The sequence below is a fragment of the Spea bombifrons genome, chromosome 5 (assembly GCF_027358695.1).
Source record: "Spea bombifrons isolate aSpeBom1 chromosome 5, aSpeBom1.2.pri, whole genome shotgun sequence".
In the NCBI taxonomy this organism is placed as follows: domain Eukaryota; kingdom Metazoa; phylum Chordata; class Amphibia; order Anura; family Pelobatidae; genus Spea; species Spea bombifrons.
This window is the reverse complement of record NC_071091.1, coordinates 7,720,870-7,740,157: the sequence shown is the minus strand read 5'-3', so window position 1 is coordinate 7,740,157 and position 19,288 is coordinate 7,720,870. Positions and strand designations below refer to the sequence as shown.

The following is a 19,288-nucleotide window of genomic DNA, read 5'->3' as shown; positions in this document are numbered from 1 at the left end:
ACGCACAGGTGGGAAAATACTTTTTAAAATATGTTTTTTTTTTTTTTTATTACTGCTAATCAAAAAAAAAATGTAAAACGTCTGCCATAAAATGGTATTCAGTAAAAAGCTCCATGGGGTACTTTGAGTAAATTGGAATACCCATTATCACTCATTAATAGATTCTGTGAAATGGCTGTTAATAACTGGTAATGACTGCTGTGCATTAGCGAAAACAGGCTTAAAGTATATTTAATGTACGTTTATATATATAGAAGCTTTCTAACACATCGAGTTCACTGATTTTTGTTAAGCTGTTACCCTGTGGAAAGAAAAATAGCGTTTGTCTTCTAGTGGGAAAAGTTATAATAAATATTAAAATATGTATATTTTGGTCTTTTTTTATTTTTACAGAACTTTTAAGCCAAACTCCGAAACTGAGAAGAATTATGAATTAGACAAAAATAAAAAGTTTGCCAAATCTTTTCACCAATATCTTCAGTATCTTGGAATTTTGCCCCAATCTGCATCACCAAGCTTCTACCCAAAGACAAAGACCGAAACGCCGCCGATAACGGTAATTTTATACAAATTATCTTTATAATGTAAAGCAGATCATGTAGAATAAATACTGCCACAAAACTTTTATTAACCTTATTAACCTTTCATTTCTTGAATGATTCCGTTATCCCACATTTTACAATATAATTGTTGTTCTCCGTTACTTATTATATTATATATGTTTTTGATAACTGTCAACTGGTTATTCATTGAATTTATCTGAATTTATTCTGTTCCAACACTGCATTTAACCCTTTTGGATTCGTGTTTACTCCATTGCTAGCTGTAGGGGAAATGCATACGATTAGTGGTGTTAGTACATACAGGGTCAATCATTTCCAGGACATTATATGAATTCAACATATATAAAGTGCACTTTTTATCACTGTATAATACTCCTGAATTTTGGGTTTTCTTTAAAGAAGCAATACACATACACAGTAACACATATACACACTCACTCTAGCTCATATACACACTTGCACATAGGCACTAGCACACACTCACTCCAGCACATTCCCACGCTTACACATAGATACATACTCACGCTTATACACACTATAATACATGCATACACTAAATATTTCTTGAGTGTTTGCCCCAAGAACACCTCAAAAATTTGACTGCCACATCTGAATTGGCGGTATGGCACCCACAACTATTATGTTCCTGCTTGACACCTTATTAGAAGAGCAACAATACTCAGGAATTTGGCCTCCTTGAATGCTGGTGCCTTTAAACTCATTGTTTTTGCTTACATGCTATAAATTGCTTTTGTACGCTTCATTCAGGAATATTGATTCTAAAGTTCAGAGTTGCGTATAACCTTCATCTAACCTTTCCGCGGGTCAGATTTAAAATACTAAAGAGGATCATCTGAAATTTTCAATAAAGGAGGTAGCTGATGCCAACTGACCATCATTTTACCTTTTCCATTAGAATGTCATCTTTTTTTCCCTACCCTTCATCTATTATTGATCTTTGCTCAAAAGTATCTCTGTTCAGTAAACCAGTCTAAATGGCTCTAAAGGTTAAATTGTCTATTATATATTTATAAACACCACAAGATTCTTTTTTGATGTTGTAGTCACACTGATATAGATGCACGCACGCAAGCTCCATGAACAGGCTTTCTGCCAAGCCAACATTCCAGAAAAAGGAAAGGCCATTACGCCTTATGGGAATTTTATTACCAACGTAGAGTCCTTTTAAGACGGGAATTGTAGTTATGTAATATTTGGGGCAGCCCTATGAAGAGCCAAAGTCTTAAATTTCAGGGTATTTGGAGTTATTATTTTGGCCTTTATTGCAAGTCAGTTGGTTTGACATATATGTCTAACCAATGTAGCACTAAAGACTATCCCCCTGGGGACGGTGTTGATGGCCCTTCACTTCATGTATGTATCCTATGATGCTACATCATGCATAACATACCCATTGGGCATGTATGAGACTCGGAACCTAGTTATTATTATTATTTATAGAGTAAATATACATACGTTTTGCACAACAACTGAACCAATGGTGAGCCAAACCAGCCTACGCTTGTGAAAAGTCCTTTGAGGGAATGGCAGGGTCCTGTCCTGTTCCTCTCTGTCCTTTCTGAGATATCTTGAGCCAGGAAAATTCTTCCAAGCTCTTTGCGTTCTCGTTTCCCCCATTCCTCCCAAAAAACAACGAGTTTTGTTTTCGAATAATAAAAAAAAAAGCCTTCAAAATTCAATCCGAGCCGAAACCAAAACTAAACCACCTTCTGGATGATTTGGTATTGTGGTGGGTCAAGAGCGGAGTCCTAGCATTCATTAAGATTATTTAGGAACGGTTTAGAAATATCGGTCCGTTAGATGTAAGCATTCTTGAGATGCTGCAGAGTTGGTCCATTCTCACAGTCCTCCAGGGCCGAATATTTCTAGTTCACCGATTATCTAGAAATAGGAAATAATATAAACTTATATAAACTATAAAAAATATATGCAAATATCTCTACAAATAATGCATCTTAATTCGTTAGACTACACAAAGTTCTTTCTTAATTTAAGAGATTGTTATTATAATGTGATTTTACTCCAAGGAATTCAATTGCCCTTTTAAATGCTACTTTCTAATCATCATGGTATTCCTAGCAAAGCTGGCAATTAAAAAAAAAATATGATAGTTTTACATTGTAGCGAGGTTTGAATCGGTCTTATATATTTTTTCTTGTCTAGTACGAAAAATGTGACATTTTACATGTTTCTAATTAAGTTCTTCTTTTTGCTCCTCCAGAAGGATATCAACTCTGAGGTTCTCATTGATCGCGTGCTTCAGAAATCCCAAGCAAACTCACCCACGCTGTCATTTGCTTCAGTGCCCCATCAGACCGTTCCTGAGAATCTCCCTTCTAAGTCCTTGACTCAACTTCCAAAGGAGTCGGAAGCAGATCACGAGAAGAAATCCTTACTGGCGGCATTAAAAGCTTACCTTGCACAAAAAGCAATGGTGCAGAATCCCGATAATCTAGAGTCGAATACAAGGGCTAAAGTTACTTCACTGTTTTCCAATAGACACTATAGCCCTCAGCCTGATGGAGTGCTTCCTAAAGATGACGGAAAAGATGGTTTAAAAACAAAGCCTTTTGTTCAGAGACCAAGAAATAGAATATCATTGAGACCAAACACCGGATCTCTGATTTATAAATCGAGCTCTCGCCATCAGAACACAAAGGACCCACTGAGTGCCGTGGATGGTAATATAGGTTTATTTTCCAGCTTCTGTATAACATATTATATGTCAAACAACTTGTATTACAATATATAAATAGAAGGATTAGCCAATAAATACTGTACATTATCTTAACTGTACATCATACTGTAGTTGTAGATTCCGTAGCTCCATTACAATAGGAGGAGCATAAAAAGTAACAATAACATTAGAAGTGTCCATCATACCTGGGAACTTCATAGCTCCGTCTACCCGGAGCCTTCCCTTGTGGGACGCGGCCAGGACTGCCCTATGACGTCAGTGGACAGTCCCACTGATGTCGGTGGGCGGTCCCATGACGTCAGTGGGCAGTCCCGTGATGTCGGTGGGGGCGGCCCTGTGAGATCGGTCGGTGGCCCCCTGACGTCAGGGGAGTTTCCGCTGACATTGGGGGCGTTCTCACTTATGTCAGTGGGCGTTCCTGCTGACATCATGGGAAACACTCCCATTTAAATGGGAAATGGGCGTGTCAAGACATAACAATTTGACTTACCGGAACAACAGACGAGGAGAGCCTTGCTCAAGTGAGCTTACAATGTAGAAGTACTATTAGTACTATGGTTCTATTATAAGTGTGTGTTTAAGATTTGTAAGCCAGGTAGTTCTCTAGGTCAGGGCTTGACAAATTTGTTGTGAATCTAGGCGCCAGCTAAAAAAGTTAGGAGCCAGGATTTTTTTAAAACTAACAGTTGGTCAGGAGTGATCTCATCGTCATCAGCCCACTTACTAAACTCACAGCATTTGACCTGGAAGCACCCTGGACTTCCAGGTCAGTGCTGTTTTTTTTTATTTTTAATTAATGTTTTGATTTTTTTTTAAACTCTTTCAATGCTGATGTTCCATTGGAGCACAGCATTTACTGATATTTAGTCCCCACAAGCTTTTGGGGACAAATGTTAACCCCTGCAATGCCACGAATGTGTCATACACAATTGTGGCATTGAAGGGGTTAACGCTGCACTGTCGCTCTCATGGAGCGATCAGGCAGCAGGGGGGTGTTGGGGCTGGTCTCCACACTCATGTGGAGACAGAAGAACCCTCTCTCCCTGTCCCTGAAGCTTCCTCTGGCAGCTGGGACACAATTGCTGGTCTATAGACCAGCCATTGCAGGGGGAGTCTCTATGATGACTGCTGTAGTCTTCCATGCCTACAGGAGTCATCAAAGGGCTTTTGGGGGCTCGTTTTTGCTGTTGCTGGAAGCCCAGGCAGACCACCAGCAGCAGAGCCCCTTACAAAACGGGAATTAACCCCTAAATGCCGCGATGGCGGCATTGAAGGGGTTAATGCTGCACTGTCGCTCTCATGGAGCGATCAGGCAGCAGGGGGGTGTTGTGTCAGCACACAACCCCCTTCCCTGAAGCTGCCTGTGGCAGCTGAAAACACGATTGCTGGTTTTCCTGCAACCGAGTTTTCAGCCTACAGGATCACTCCGTGGGAGTGATCTCAGGCTCAGGGGCGGGCTCGAAGTGGCTGTGCTGTCTGCCCAGACTCCTGGGCAGACAGCAGCAGCAGCGCCCCCGTGTGGTGACTCAGCCTCAGCCTCTCACATCCACAATTTTTTCTGGATGTAAGAGGCTGACAAAACCTAGGCGCCAGGACAAAATTCTCTGTCGCCATGGCGACCTGGCGCCTGGGATTTGTCGAGCCCTGCTCTAGGTGTTGTTTTTTATTCACATCTCAATAATCTCCAGCAATGTTAAGTAGTTGTTGAACTATGAATTTTTTAAAAACAGACTGCCATCAGTTTGGAGGTTTATAATAAGAAATATGTATGTGTGTGTGTATATATATATATATCTAACTTGGTTACTCTTTTTTAATTGAGCGATTCCAGCGCCAAAGTCGTCTTCCATTTTCATATTAAGAGAGATTATGTCAATTGGCTTTAACTACAGAGCTGTTCATCTTTAAGCAGTGGGGAAGCGTTATTTTGGCTCTTACACAGAGATTTTCTTTGTTTTTGTTTTTTGTTTTTTTTTGTAGAAACATTTATACAGAATGTTGTAAAGGAACTGGGCAAACACAAATTGAACCTTGACAGTTTCAGCCCCAAAGAGCTGGATGAGCTTGCGGATGTAATCGCGGACACGCTTCAGATTGTTGACGGAGATCAGCCGAACACCAGGAGACTGGAAGGAGGGAGAGCAGAGCAAGAAATGAAAAGGACAGACGCGTATGAATCCAGAGAAACTGGAGATCAAAACAGAGAGATCAATATCACATTTCAAGGTATGGACAGGAACTAAAGCAGATTAGTGGTTTCTTTTAAAATTATTCTTTTTTATGATTATTAGTAAGATAAATTTATTCTTTATAAAATAACATTTTTATCGGTAAGTCTTAAAAAAGAGTGTAACTAAAGTTTTACATTTAGGGTTTGTCCCTGGTACCCTGAAATACATGTTTTTTTGTTTATTAAGGGACCTACGGCTTTATTTTTAAGGTGAAATCCATGAACATATTGTGTTTATATATATATATTTATATATATATATATATAGTATATATATAATTTATTTTTTACATTTTCTTACATAAAACATGGCGGTCAGTCACTGGTGATTTTCCACAAGGTCTGATCGCTCATCATGGTTGCATCAAACCTTGTAACATAGGGGAAGCCTAAGCCACGGTGTGATAAATCCAAAATCATGGGCTATCGTGTCCAGATACCACTTTTCTAAAACTTCATCATTTTACTCTATCTGCTATCCTTTAGGTATTTTAGTTTAATCACAAAGTACATCATGATATTGCTTTAACGGTGGAAGTATTACGGTAAGTATCACAAAATCACCCGCAGGTTAATAAAATGCTTTAAAGAATTTCCGCAGAGACATTGCATTCTAGAATATGAATGTGCAAACCCACTCATTAATCCTTCGGTAAGAAAATACATACAGGTTAGAAGTGCAATTTACAACTGCTGAGTCTGCTGCTTGCCATCGGTGACCTCTGATCGATAATATCCAGATGGGAATTTAAAGACACCAGCCTTGGACACCAGTCGTAAAGTAAATACTAATATCCTGAAAATATTGTGTTCTGTAACTTATTCAGTACTAACAGTTTTTGTATTTACATAATCTTCTTCTGCTGGAATCAATATAATGATTTTCTGAGCATACAGACGGTCCTTTTACAGCAATAACTTTGACCTGCATTTAATATTCTCTTGAATTTTGTACACAGACAAAATTTTAGACAGGTGTGGAAAAAATGCTGCAAAGTAAAAATGCTTTCAAAAATAGACATTTTAATAGTTCATTTTTATCGTTTAATAAAAATCAATATTTGGTGTGACCACCTTTTGCTAAACGGCTTCAATTCTTCTAGGTATAGTTTTTGAAGGAACTCGGCAAGTAGGTTGTTGGAGAACATCTTGGAGAACTAACCATAGTTCTTCTGTGGATTTAGGAAGCTTCAGTTGCTTCTCTGTCTTTATGTAATCCCAGACAGACTCCTTGTTCTTTACGCTGAAGATGGTTCTCGATGGCTTTGGTTGTATGTTTGGGGTATTTTTAATGCTACAGAATAAATGTGGGGCCAATCAGATACCTCCCTGATGGTAATGCATGACGGATACGTATCTACCTGTACTTCTCAGCATTGAGGAGACCATTAATTCTGACCAAATCCCCCAAAATGCTGCCCTAAACTTGCAAGGAACACTTATTCTTTTGGAATTGCAATCTGCTTCTTGTATTTATTGCCCTATATATAAAACAAACCCCAAACATAAAAACAACAGGTTTCTAAACTTGGGACAAATATTAGAATCCATTTAGCAATTTTTTTTTTGCTTTTGTAGAATTTAAAAGATTTTTCCAAGTATACGTCAGAAAAAGGTTTTTCTTTCAATCTATCACCATATATTTTTTTTAATAGTAAATTAGAAGATATGGTCAAAATAATTCAGGTATCTAAAGAAAGCCCTTCTTGTCTTGAAAAAAGTTGAAAAAAAGTAACATATAATACATAAAATTACAGCTAAACGAAAACACTGCATACATTTTTTTCAAAAGGTCCTTATGGGGTTAATGAGAAATATTTGTAAATAATGGAATGAAAATTGAGGTACGTCATAGATGTAAAAATAAAATTCCATTTACTCAGGCAGCCTCATACCCCAACATACACCTCTCCTGATATAATATAATCTTGCTACTATCTTCTCATTTTCTACACTCCATCCGCTCTACCTCCTTCTCTAACATCCTCAATGTTTTCGTCTCTACAATCCTCTTCTCCTTAAAGTGTAAAAATAATTTTTGGTTTATTCTTCGCCCTTTAACAAAATAATACATTTATTTTTTTTGTTTGTTTGTTACGAATAGAGTAGCTTGAATGAGAACTCAAACAATGATATCTGGCGCGTTAATTAAGCTACAGAGATGCGTGATGTGTAGATTCACTGCTCTGATGCAATGCAGGTCCAGCTCCGAAACAAAATATCTTTAACCTGGCTTATCTTGAATATAACGTGATTCTCCGTTCCCCAGTACTCTATAGCGAATCGCATGCATACTTAGACACTTTGCGATAGCGGGAGAGCTGTACAGCCTGTCATTTCAGGAGACCATTAGGAGGACACTTAGTGTCTTTGAAGACTGAGATGATGGGTCCTTCCATTACAGCTCCTAAGTCTTAAGTTCATACGAAGCAATTTCTGCTCTTCACACACAAGGCTGCTGTTCTAGAATGGATGCCTAGTCTTTCTCTCTGTGTCTCTATATATCTTACATAGATAGGGCTTCGAGACAGCATCCAAATAATTACTGATCCTTTGGCATCGTCCGTCTTCATTAGGCCTAAGACGGTGGCTACGTACATAAAGAAGGAGCAACACATTACTTGTATTGATTTGAATGAACTAGGTCGTACTGGAATAAAGTCATTCATTTAAGGTCACAGGCAAAGTTGATGGTCTAGCAAGAGAGTCTTCAGCGATGAAACGGACTTTCCAGACAAAACATTAACTGGTAATTAAAATGTAAATTGAATTTACCCATTTGTTGCTGGAGGAATCTGCAAGAACCTGTAATATTTGACATGGACCCTCCAGCGAGACGTGGTTCCATTAGATAAAGGACCTTCAAAAAGTCTCTGAACCATTTTTTATATATTTCTAATTAAACATTAGCCCTGAGCTGCGTGTTTCTTTAACAGAAGATCATTATGTAGCACCGGGTTTAATAATGAATATGTTGTTGACGTATTTTTTCTTTTTTAGGTCAAGAATCAAGCGGAAAAGACTCACAATCCGAAATAAAGGTACACTTACAGAACATTTACACATAAAAGGAAACGGCGTGAACTAATTCTATTTCTGCGTTTCCAGTTTTGCATTTTAAATACCAATACAAATCGTTTGTTCGCTGCCCTAAATCCCCACAGCTTGTACCTCTTCGACACGCCTGCTGTAACATTTACGGAACAGAAAAATGTTCTCATGCGTAGACTTTAAGGTATAGATTTTTTACTCTTTGCCTTATGTGCTCCACTAGAGCAGGTTAAAGATAGGGTCAAAACGAAATAAAACTTATCTTAAAGGGGGAATCACATGGAAGAAAATGTTTTATTTTATCTTCCCTGAGCATTAAACACAGTTGTATACAGTAATGCCGGTTGGCATTGACAAAAAACTGGTTTTATTTCATTTTGTTCCAATAAACTTCCTTTATCTGCAGACCTGGAGGCCGCCATTGCTGTCAGTCATGTGATATTTTGGGTGACTTTCCCTCCTCAATCACCACACTGAGCTGATACTTTATAGTTATGCTAATGAAGTTTGTTCCCTCATGGACTTTAGTTAGGCTGTCCATCTCGGTGATTAAGACTGAGCCATTCTATTGCTTACCACAGGCAGTATCAAAAGGAATCTGGGTGTATAGTAGATTTAAAGTTTCATATAAATAGAGGCACATAAAAAACATCAAAGATTAACGAGAATTCTGCATTATGCAGGGTCAGTTATCCAAGGACGACTCTTCATAAAGGGTGGTTAAGTGGGGGAGATAAAAGGTTTCATCTTCACCTGGAGGTTTTTATGTTCAATGAATTTCACAAAGTGAGAAAAAATATCTCTGCTATTTTAACATAAAATATATATATATTTTTTTTTTAATAGGATAAAGGAACCAGTTCAAGCAAAGAGGATTTTTCCGATTTTACCATAAATCCAGTACCCAAAGAATTTAAGCCCGAAGAACTTTTTAATCCAGAGCTCCAAAAATATGGAGATTTCCATTACATTTCGGATGACGATGGAGAGGAGAAGGTCGGAATAGAAAATGTAAAAAGTGAGGCATACACTAGAGAACTGACAGCTCAGAAGAAAGCCGTCGAGGATGCCGATTCCACAGAATTGATTGAGCTTCAGCACTGGATAAAGGAGAGTCTTGCGCAGGATGGAAGAACGTACCAGGAGGAACCAAATGAAAAAGTGCTAGACGACTTAAAGCTACAAGTCAAGTCCTCTACCGGTGACCAGTATGGTTACATCGAGACGCAGAAAACGTAAGTCCTGCCTTTTTATAGTTGGAACAACTGCTGATACAATGTATGGTGTCTTAGCAATAAATGTACTTGGTATCAATGGACACAGGAGCTGCCCTTACCTTACAGATTTAGCTTTATGTTATGAAATTCCAGCACTTTCTGGAGACTCATGACAGATTTGGCCTTTTTTTATTGGATATACCTGGGAACCTATGCGTAAGTGAGGCGTGAGCTGCCCGGAACGTAGTAATAGAGGTAGGAACCCAGTATGCAGATGACAACTAGGAGCACACACGAAAATAAATAGGAACGTCAGGAATAGCCGGGGTCTGGTACACGAGGAGGCACGTCAGGAATAGCCGGGTTCTGGTACACGAGGAGGCACGTCAGGAATAGCCGGGGTCTGGTACACGAGGAGGCACGTCAGGAATAGCCGGGGTCTGGTACACGAGAAGGCACGTCAGGAATAGCCGGGGTCTGGTACACGAGTAGGTAAATCAGGAAATAACAGGAATACACTGTATAAGGCACAATAACTGAGCACTGAATGAGTTTCAGTGCTCAGTTTTTAAACTTTCCGCCAGTGATCGCCACGCCCATAGACGTGACGTCACTCGCGCGTGTTCCCTGCCGGCAGCGGCAGGGAACACATAAAGTTATGTGGGGGTGCGCGCGCGCGCGCTTAGAAACCACCACGCGGCCGGCTGAAGAGGACGGCACAGCCGAGCCGCGGGACCGTTTACCCGGAGCGGGTAAGTGCCGCCGGCGAGGACCCCGCCGTGGGTCCTGACAGGGAGACGGGACAGCCACGGCGCGGGACCGTTTACCCGGAGCGGGTAAGTGCCGCCGGCGAGGACCCCGCCGTGGGTCCTGACAGCGTGATGCAGGAGTGGAAGAGGAGGAGACAGTGAAAACGGTGAAACTTGTCATATCATCATAACTCACTATTAAGTGAATAAACCCCCAGCTGTTCTTATTTAATTTAAGACAAAAAAGATCCCTTATTAGCTTCCGTGGTACTGAAAAGTCTGGTTACATGGGCCAGGAATCTGTTAAATAAAATGAACCACTTTCCCCTTCAATCGCCAGCCAGAATTTTTGTCAAGGAACCACATAAAGCTGTAAATTGAGTTCACACCGCAGGGAAGACAGACTGCGGTTCCTCAATCCATGAATCATGGCTTTTCTGAAATGGCACTTCTACTCCATCTTAAACCTGTAAAAATAATCGTATAGTCTTATATTTACTGAAGTGAATCTCTATTGTATGTTTTTCTGGATCCTTAAAATAGATGGCTATAGATTTATTTACAATTAGAAGAATCGGAATGCTTAGGGTCTCACGCTCTGCAGCCGTGTCATGTTTACCTCACAAATTTTCAAGTGACCACGGAGGGAGTTGGAGCTAGGGTACAAGGGGTTTTTTTTTGTGAACTATTGACAGCTAGAAAGAAGAATTATGTATTTTATTTACACAATTACACAACTTTTGTTGTGTTTCCATACACATTATACGTTTTTGGGCTGTAGAACCCTGTGATACCCTCACACCCAACAAACATTCTGAGCTTTTAGACAAGAGAAGTAGAGAGAAGTAGAGTAGAGGGAACACTTATGAGGTATGAATCATTCACTATTTGAAATAAAAATGGATGTCTAGAAACGTATTTCTCTGATACATTATTGCTTATTGCAACAATGGTCGATTATACGGCACGGTAGAGCCAACTCAACCCTTCTTGCCGGAGAGTCAGATGAACGATTCCAAATGCAACCCCTCTTTAGGGAATTAGCCCTTGAGCTTTCCCAAAAGTTGCCTACGTTTGGTCAATATGTGGCAACTCCTGGTCGGTTTTACTTATTGCAGATACTAAATCTTGTGGTTGAAAGCAACGTTTAAGATGGACACAAGGTTACTTCAGTTGTAGCCAACATACGCCATACCAGAAGCTAGTTGTGTCATGATGCTCAAACCAAACAATGTCGGAAGACATTTAAGTGCTGGATTAGAAAACATAAATGAATGCGTATGCAGGAATTGAAATATGAATTAGATCCGCAGTTAATGTAATACACTTTTCTTATACCTCACTTATTAAAAATGTAATGCTGTTCCTGGGCTCCAAATAATGCAATTCAGCTCCAATTAGATACATTCCGCATTCCTTATTCCAAGGATTAAATAGATGCATTTTTTGGTACTTGATATAAATAAGCTCATCATGTTCAAATGGTACTTGGGTTTACGTGAACTCTCACTGGATAGCAGACTAATATTATTCCTGGAAGAGATCTTTTCTTCCTGGTAGCTTGAGATACATTTAGTGTGCAATGTATTCACTTGGCAAGATGCTGGTGCCATGACCTTCGAGGATGTTGGAGGTAATGGCAGACTACGAAACAAACAGATTTTTTATACAGATTGTAAATAAAAATAAGGGATAAAAGGATCATTTTCCTTATATTTAATACTTTATCTGGTGACTTATATTTTATTGGGCATGGGGACAAAATACTTCCTTCTAACCATGTTAGGATTTTTCCAGTCCATGTTACAATGTTTTTTTTTTTGTTTTTTGTCTATCTCTACCCCACAGTCCCGTTCTGGTTGATATTGTTTATTAGTGTTGCATGTGGTTGATGTAGCCTGTAAGCTTAGCGGGAAGACTCGGAAACTTAGTTTTAAGACTTTCCATGTGTTGATCAATGCATGTGCTTCCATTTACTTTTATGGAAGGGTCTATAGAGGTACGCAAGAGGTCTACAAGATAAACCCATCTCTCTTCCCCTGTCTCCAGGAAGCGCCCAATTGACATAGATGCTCAGTGTGCCCAGTTATGATGTCATACCATAGCGCTGAATGCGAATGGGGTGGTCAGGGAGACAAATTCTGAGCTCCAGGCAACCACCATGCATGATACATGATAACCATTGGCTATTTAGAAATCGTCCGTTCCTATTGACTGCAGGCTGTCGATTCTGCATGCTTCATAGCTTTGTAATAAATAATAATACTGATCTGTATTGTTCTCTGAAGACCAGAGGGTTTTTTTTTTTATGTGATATTGTACATTATGTATTCATTGCGGTTGTAACATGTTCCCGACACCAGCACTTACTCTGATTAATTAATCAGAGAAGATTAATTAACTAGTTAGTGCTTCTATACTCTATCACTTGTGTGGTCCTGATGGTATATTTTCTTTTATCAGTGACATTAATGGGAATTTATCATGTTTTATTATGTTGAATGATTACGCTCATGATTAAAAGTTATAAATGTTTTACCCTGATTGATTGGTTTGTGTTACTACTGCGCTCGTAGAAAATTCTCAAAGTGATGGAAAACCTCATAACAACTATATACGAAATAAAGGAAAATAAATTGTATACCAATTAAAAAGTACCAGCACTTGCAAATTTCTTGTTTTATATGTCTTCTTATCAGGCTTATTGGCTGTAGGTAGCCAAGCAGTCCTCTTTAACAAAAAGAGCGTTCTTTAATGTTCCTTTAAGCTAGACTTTAAAGGAAAACTGGTACCATTAGAGATTTTAGCTTAAAGGGATGATCTAATGTCCCGGATAAAAGCAGGGAAATAATTTAACGGGGAGGAATGATACAAACCAAAATTCCCTGAAAACAGGAACTAAAGATGACTCCTCCGGTGGTATAGAAATAACAGTTTTTATGTTTCTTCGGTGGTTTTCATGTACCAATCGCTTTCTGCTGTATGAGCTGGGAGAAGTGAAAGGAATAATCAATGATAACAGAACTACCGAATTCTCAACAAAGGTGAGCTTCCAGCAGTACAGGCTTCAAAACGTCCTTAAGCAGATAGAGGATCAAGTGCTGACTTCTAAGAGGCTTAGATAACCTTGGTTGGACTGTCAGGAAGACCGAGGCAGAGATAGACTGTCCTGGCTAAAAAGGTGACTAAAGTAGAGATAGAAATATGAACCTACAGAATCTGCAGGCACTCTATAAACAAAATGTAATTCTATCTATCTATCTATCTATCTATCTATCTATCTATCTATCTATCTATCTATCTATCTATCTATCTATCTATGTGTGACAAATATAGCCGAGGGCCATACCTGTCACCTTTAGAGACCTTAAGCACAGTCTAGGGCAGTGATGGCGAACCTATGACACGCGTGTCAGTGGTGACACGCGTAGCCATTTGGGGTGACACGCGCAGGATTTCCTGCGATTCATCCTCGGCTCCTGCACGGCCGCCGAGGATGAAAGAATCTGTGCTGGAGGACCCGTTCCTCCAGCACAGATTCTTTCATCCTCGGCGGCCGTGCAGGAGCCGAGGATGAATCGCAGGAAATCCTGCGCGTGTCACCCCCCCCCCCCCAAAAAAAGGGGGGGGCGGGCGGGACATGCGTTAGCGTAACTAGCGGGGGGGCGGGGCGGTGTAGGAGCAGGCTCGCAAGGGAGCGGTATCGGAGGTCTTTAACAGACCACCGGCTCCCTTGAGTGATTTTAAGCCGGTTCAAGGATCTCCCTTGAACCCGGCTTAAAATCACTCAAGGGAGCCGGAGGTCTGTTAAAGACCTCCGATACCGCTCCCTTGCGATCCGCGCGGCAACAGCTGTTGTGCGCCGGGGTTTGTTGTCAGATCCCGGCACACAACACTGAAGCCGCGCCCACCGCTGTCCGTGCCCTCTGAACCCCGTGCCCTCGGAAGAAGAACTGAAGAAGAAGAGGAGCGAAGAGCAGGAAAAAGAGCTGTAAGGAGAAAAGAGGAAAGGTAAGAAAGCATACAGTGAGAGTGGATTGGTATGTGTGTGGATTGGTGTATGTGTGTGGATTGGTGTATGTGTGTGGATTGGTGTATGTGTGTGGATTGGTGTATGTGTGTGGATTGGTGTATGTGTGTGGATTGGTATGTGTGTGTGGATTGGTGTATGTGTGTGTGGATTGGTGTATGTGTGTGGATTGGTATGTGTGTGTGGATTGGTGTATGTGTGTGGATTGGTGTGTGTGTGTGGATTGGTGTATGTGTGTGGATTGGTATGTGTGTGGATTGGTGTATGTGTGTGGATTGGTATGTGTGTGGATTGGTATGTGTGTGGATTGGTATATGTGTGGATTGGTGGATGTGTGTGGATTGGTATGTGTGTGGATTGGTGTATGTGTGTGGATTGGTGTGTGTGTGTGGATTGGTATGTGTGTGTGGATTGGTATGTGTGTGTGGATTGGTATGTGTGTGTGGATTGGTATGTGTGTAGATTGGTATGTGTGTGTGGATTGGTGTATGTGTGTGGATTGGTGTGTGTGTGTGGATTGGTGTGTGTGTGTGGATTGGTGTGTGTGTGTGGATTGGTATGTGTGTGTGGATTGGTATGTGTGTGTGGATTGGTATGTGTGTGTGGATTGGTGTGTGTGTGGATTGGTGTATGTGTGTGGATTAGTATGTGTGTGGATTGGTATGTGTGTGTGGATTGGTGTATGTGTGTGGATTAGTATGTGTGTGGATTGGTGTATGTGTGTGGATTGGTGTATGTGTGTGGATTGGTATGTGTGTGGATTGGTATGTGTGTGGATTGGTGGATGTGTGTGGATTGGTATGTGTGTGGATTGGTGTGTGTGTGTGGATTGGTATGTGTGTGTGGCTTGGTATGTGTGTGTGGATTGGTATGTTTGTGGATTGGTGTATGTGTGTGTGGATTGGTATGTGTGTGGATTGGTGTATGTGTGTGGATTGGTGTATGTGTGTGGATTGGTGGATGTGTGTGGATTGGTGTGTGTGTGTGGATTGGTATGTGTGTGTGGCTTGGTATGTGTGTGTGGATTGGTATGTTTGTGGATTGGTGTATGTGTGTGTGGATTGGTATGTGTGTGGATTGGTGTATGTGTGTGGATTGGTGTATGTGTGTGGATTAGTATATGTGTGTGGATTAGTATATGTGTGTGGATTGGTATGTGTGTGTATTGATATATATGTGTGGATTGGTATGCGTGTGGATTGGTATATATGTGTGGATTGGTATATATGTGTGGATTGGTAAGTGTGTGAGAGTGATGGGTGTTATGCTGTACCATTTCCAATGTATTTTTCATTATATAATTATGCTCTAAAGTACATCATAACTCCCATCACTCTATACTGTTCCATACAGTGGCAGAGCTGGGAGACAGAGGCCTTGCACCCCCACCGCAGGACTCCTGAAAGGTAAGTAGTTACTAAGCAGGTATGTTAAATAATTTGTTTTTGGTTTATTAAATACAATTATATATTGCAATTATACATTTTTGTAGTTTAAACTATAAATTGCGCAAAATTATGTTTTTTTGTCGAAGTGACACACCACGCGAGTTATGCTCGATTTTTTGCCGATTTTTGACACACCGCGCCAAAAAGGTTGCCCATCACTGGTCTAGGGCAATAATGCTCAGGAACACCGTTTTCCAACAAGATGTGTTTTTTTCTTTTTTTTTTTATATATAGAACTTAGCAAATCGAACACGCTTTGCTGGCCAGTGGCCTATAAATGATGATAATTTCTATGTGTAACTCCCTTTGGCTTATGGGAAGCATAGCTTTCTGTAAAAGTATGGAGAAGCCTACGTCTTATTGTACATTCAGTTTTATGGTCCAGAAGCCAACTAGCTTGCTGCCTTCATAAGCCCCCTTGTTTAGAAGCCTCAGTGTTTCACTTTATCTCTTTGTTTAATTATTCCTATTGTTTGAGTTTAAATGGCACCACGACTTGCTAAGACAGATTGGTTTGTATATGTAAATTAGCCCTTTTGAGTATAGAAGTAATATTTTATAATTCGGTCATTTATCATGTTAAATGCCTGCCCCTGTATTTGCTTCAGACAGCGCTACAGACTTTGGGAATTAGTTTGATTTCAGGTGTCTTTATATATATATATTATCAAACTTATAAAGTTGTTGCATATTAGTAAATTTTAACCCCTAAAAGACAAATGACATAATATTACGTCCCCGTAAAACTGAAATCAGAACAAATACCTAAATATATATATATATATATATATATATATATATATATCTATATCTATATCTATATCTTCTGCGTTGGCTATGTATAGTTTTTCATACTAAATGATGGTTTATCTATATACATATGGTTTCTAAAAAAAAAAAAAAACCCTAATTGTCCTGTAACTCAGTAAAGAATTTGTGTGGTTCAACTAAATGAGAAGGGGTAATGCTGCTTGCAAAGTGCTAAAAAGTCCTTAAGTGTTAAAAATATCCTTAGTTCAGTCTTTAGGGGTTACAGAGATTTTAAGTCTTATTTATATCGGGGGAGGATGTCGGAGGGTCAGAGGCTTAGATGTAATGCAAGAGAGTATTTCATCACTGAGAGGGTGGTGAGTCAGTAGAATAGGCTTCCAGCAGAGGTGGTAGAGGTAATAGCATGTACAGGATAGCTATAAGGCTTTTCTGAACATAAGCAGATAAAATGAACAGGCTGGATGGGCCAAATGGTTCTTATGTTCAATTAATTATTATCTTATTAGTTTGTAAAAGGGGAAATGGAGAGATAAAACTGGCACTTACTGGTTTATACAATAATATAAGCTTACTAGGCTTGAGTAATCACCTCGTTCTTACACAAGTTCCACAATACAGACGGAGGAAGAAGAGGTGTAGGTTTTGAAGTGGCGTCTACATGACTTGGCGGGCGCGGGAGAGTTAATTCCCATTCTTCCCCATTTCTCTCTGATACCTTCTTAAGTTATAGTAATCTTCTGTGACCTTCATAGGCTAAGCACTGGAATTGATTTGTCAGAGTGTCACTTGTGCTATAAATTGATCTAGAATGGCATTTCTCTGTTAAAGCCATTTAAATATCATGCCACTTGAAATAAAATTCACGGAATTGGGATTTTAGGTTCGGGTTACCTAGCACCTGAGGTTAAGTAGAAGCTACATACTCTACTTATCATCTCTTCCTGTCATTTAAATGGTTACTTTGTTCATTACGAATAAGTACATAATTATTCATGTTGTGGTTCCTTTGGTCTGCCATGTTTGTACAGGCCATTAGAAGACCAGAAAAAAATATACACAAAGGGGAGCACAAATGGCATACAAATTCAGATTCCTGTGTGAGGCATAAATATAGGCGTACCGTCACATTATATTGCTTATCCCGCCACTACGCCAAGGTGCCCCAAGTTTGGCGAGTCCTATATAATATTTCATTAATGGTGGGTATGCGCTCATTTCTTGCTCTGTTTTGTGTATTTATCGGTCATCATTATTACCGTATTTGCTTGATTATAAGACAAGGTTTTGAAAAAAATGCTCTGAAAAATACCCCTAGTCTTATAATCGGGGTCATCTTATAATCAGACCTCAAATAGGTCTGACTATGAGACTAAGATCCAGATCCCCCGCAACGCTGCAGGGGACCTGGATCCTCCTGTTCCCCCCCTCCCCACCTCCCCCTCCACCCTCAACTTACCGGAGCTTCTGAGTCCCCGGTGTGAAGCCGGGGCAGCATGTGGACGTCTGCGCGATTCGCATAGGCAACTTCCGCTGCAGCCGGAAGGAGGTGTGGTTAGCAGCGGGGGATGGACGCAGACAACCCCCCCTGCTAACCGCACCTCCTCCCGGCTGCAGCGGAAGTTGTCTATGCGAATCGCGTAGACGTCCACATGCTGCCCCGGCTTCACACCGGGGACTCAGAAGCTCCGGTAAGTTGAGGGTGGGGGTGGGGAGGGGACAACACACCGGGAGTCAGAAGCACCGGTAAGTTCTTTTTTTTGGGGGGGGGTTAAATGGGGGGCAAAAGGCATTTCTGTAGGCAGAGTGCTCTATGAAATGCCTTTTAACCCCCTTAATGCCACTCTGCCTCCAGAAATGCCTTTTAACCCTCTATACGCCACTCTGCCTCCTGAAATGCCTAACACCTCCCTATATGCCACTCTGCCCCATAATATGCCTTTTAACCCCCTAAATGCTATGAGTGGCATAAAGGCGTATAAAGCATGTCTGGAGGCAGAGTGGCACATAGGGACTCAAAAGGCATCGCATGGGGCACAGTGGCATATAGTGGGTTTAGGGCATTTATGGGGCAGAGTTACAAGCCTGGGGGCAGATGTGCATAACTGGGGGGCAGGTTGGAAAATATAAGGAATTAAAAACAAAATTATTTTTCTCAATCATAGCTTTTATTTAAAAAAATAGTTTAGATGAATTAACATTTACTGGTAAAACTGTTTTTCCTATAGGGTCGTCTTATATTCAGGCTTTTTCTTTTTTTCCTAAATTAATATTCAGATTTTGGGGGGGGTCGTCTTATAGTCAGGGTCGTCTTATAATCGAGCAAATACGGTATTTAAGCAGCAACCCAGGAATCTGAATATGTATGCCTTTTATGCTCTAGGATGCGCTCCCCTTTTTGTAAATTGTTTTTTTGTATGTTTTGTTTGCAGTCCCATTGATTCAGCTACTTGGTAAGCAATATAGCCATTTAAAATTTGACCAAAAATGTAGTGCGGCCGAAGCGATATACA

General features: G+C 40.3%; 1 protein-coding gene across 1 annotated transcript in view; it reads left to right on the top strand.

Annotated features, from left to right (window-relative positions):
- PTPRN2 (protein tyrosine phosphatase receptor type N2) overlaps positions 1-19,288 on the top strand; it is a 371,264-nt gene that overhangs the window by 111,217 nt on the left and 240,759 nt on the right. Inside the window, exons 5-9 of the mRNA XM_053467055.1 lie at positions 394-556; positions 2,806-3,265; positions 5,263-5,508; positions 8,513-8,553; positions 9,410-9,798. Coding sequence (XP_053323030.1) covers positions 394-556; positions 2,806-3,265; positions 5,263-5,508; positions 8,513-8,553; positions 9,410-9,798 — 1,299 coding nt within the window. The remainder of the gene's footprint in view (positions 1-393; positions 557-2,805; positions 3,266-5,262; positions 5,509-8,512; positions 8,554-9,409; positions 9,799-19,288) is intronic.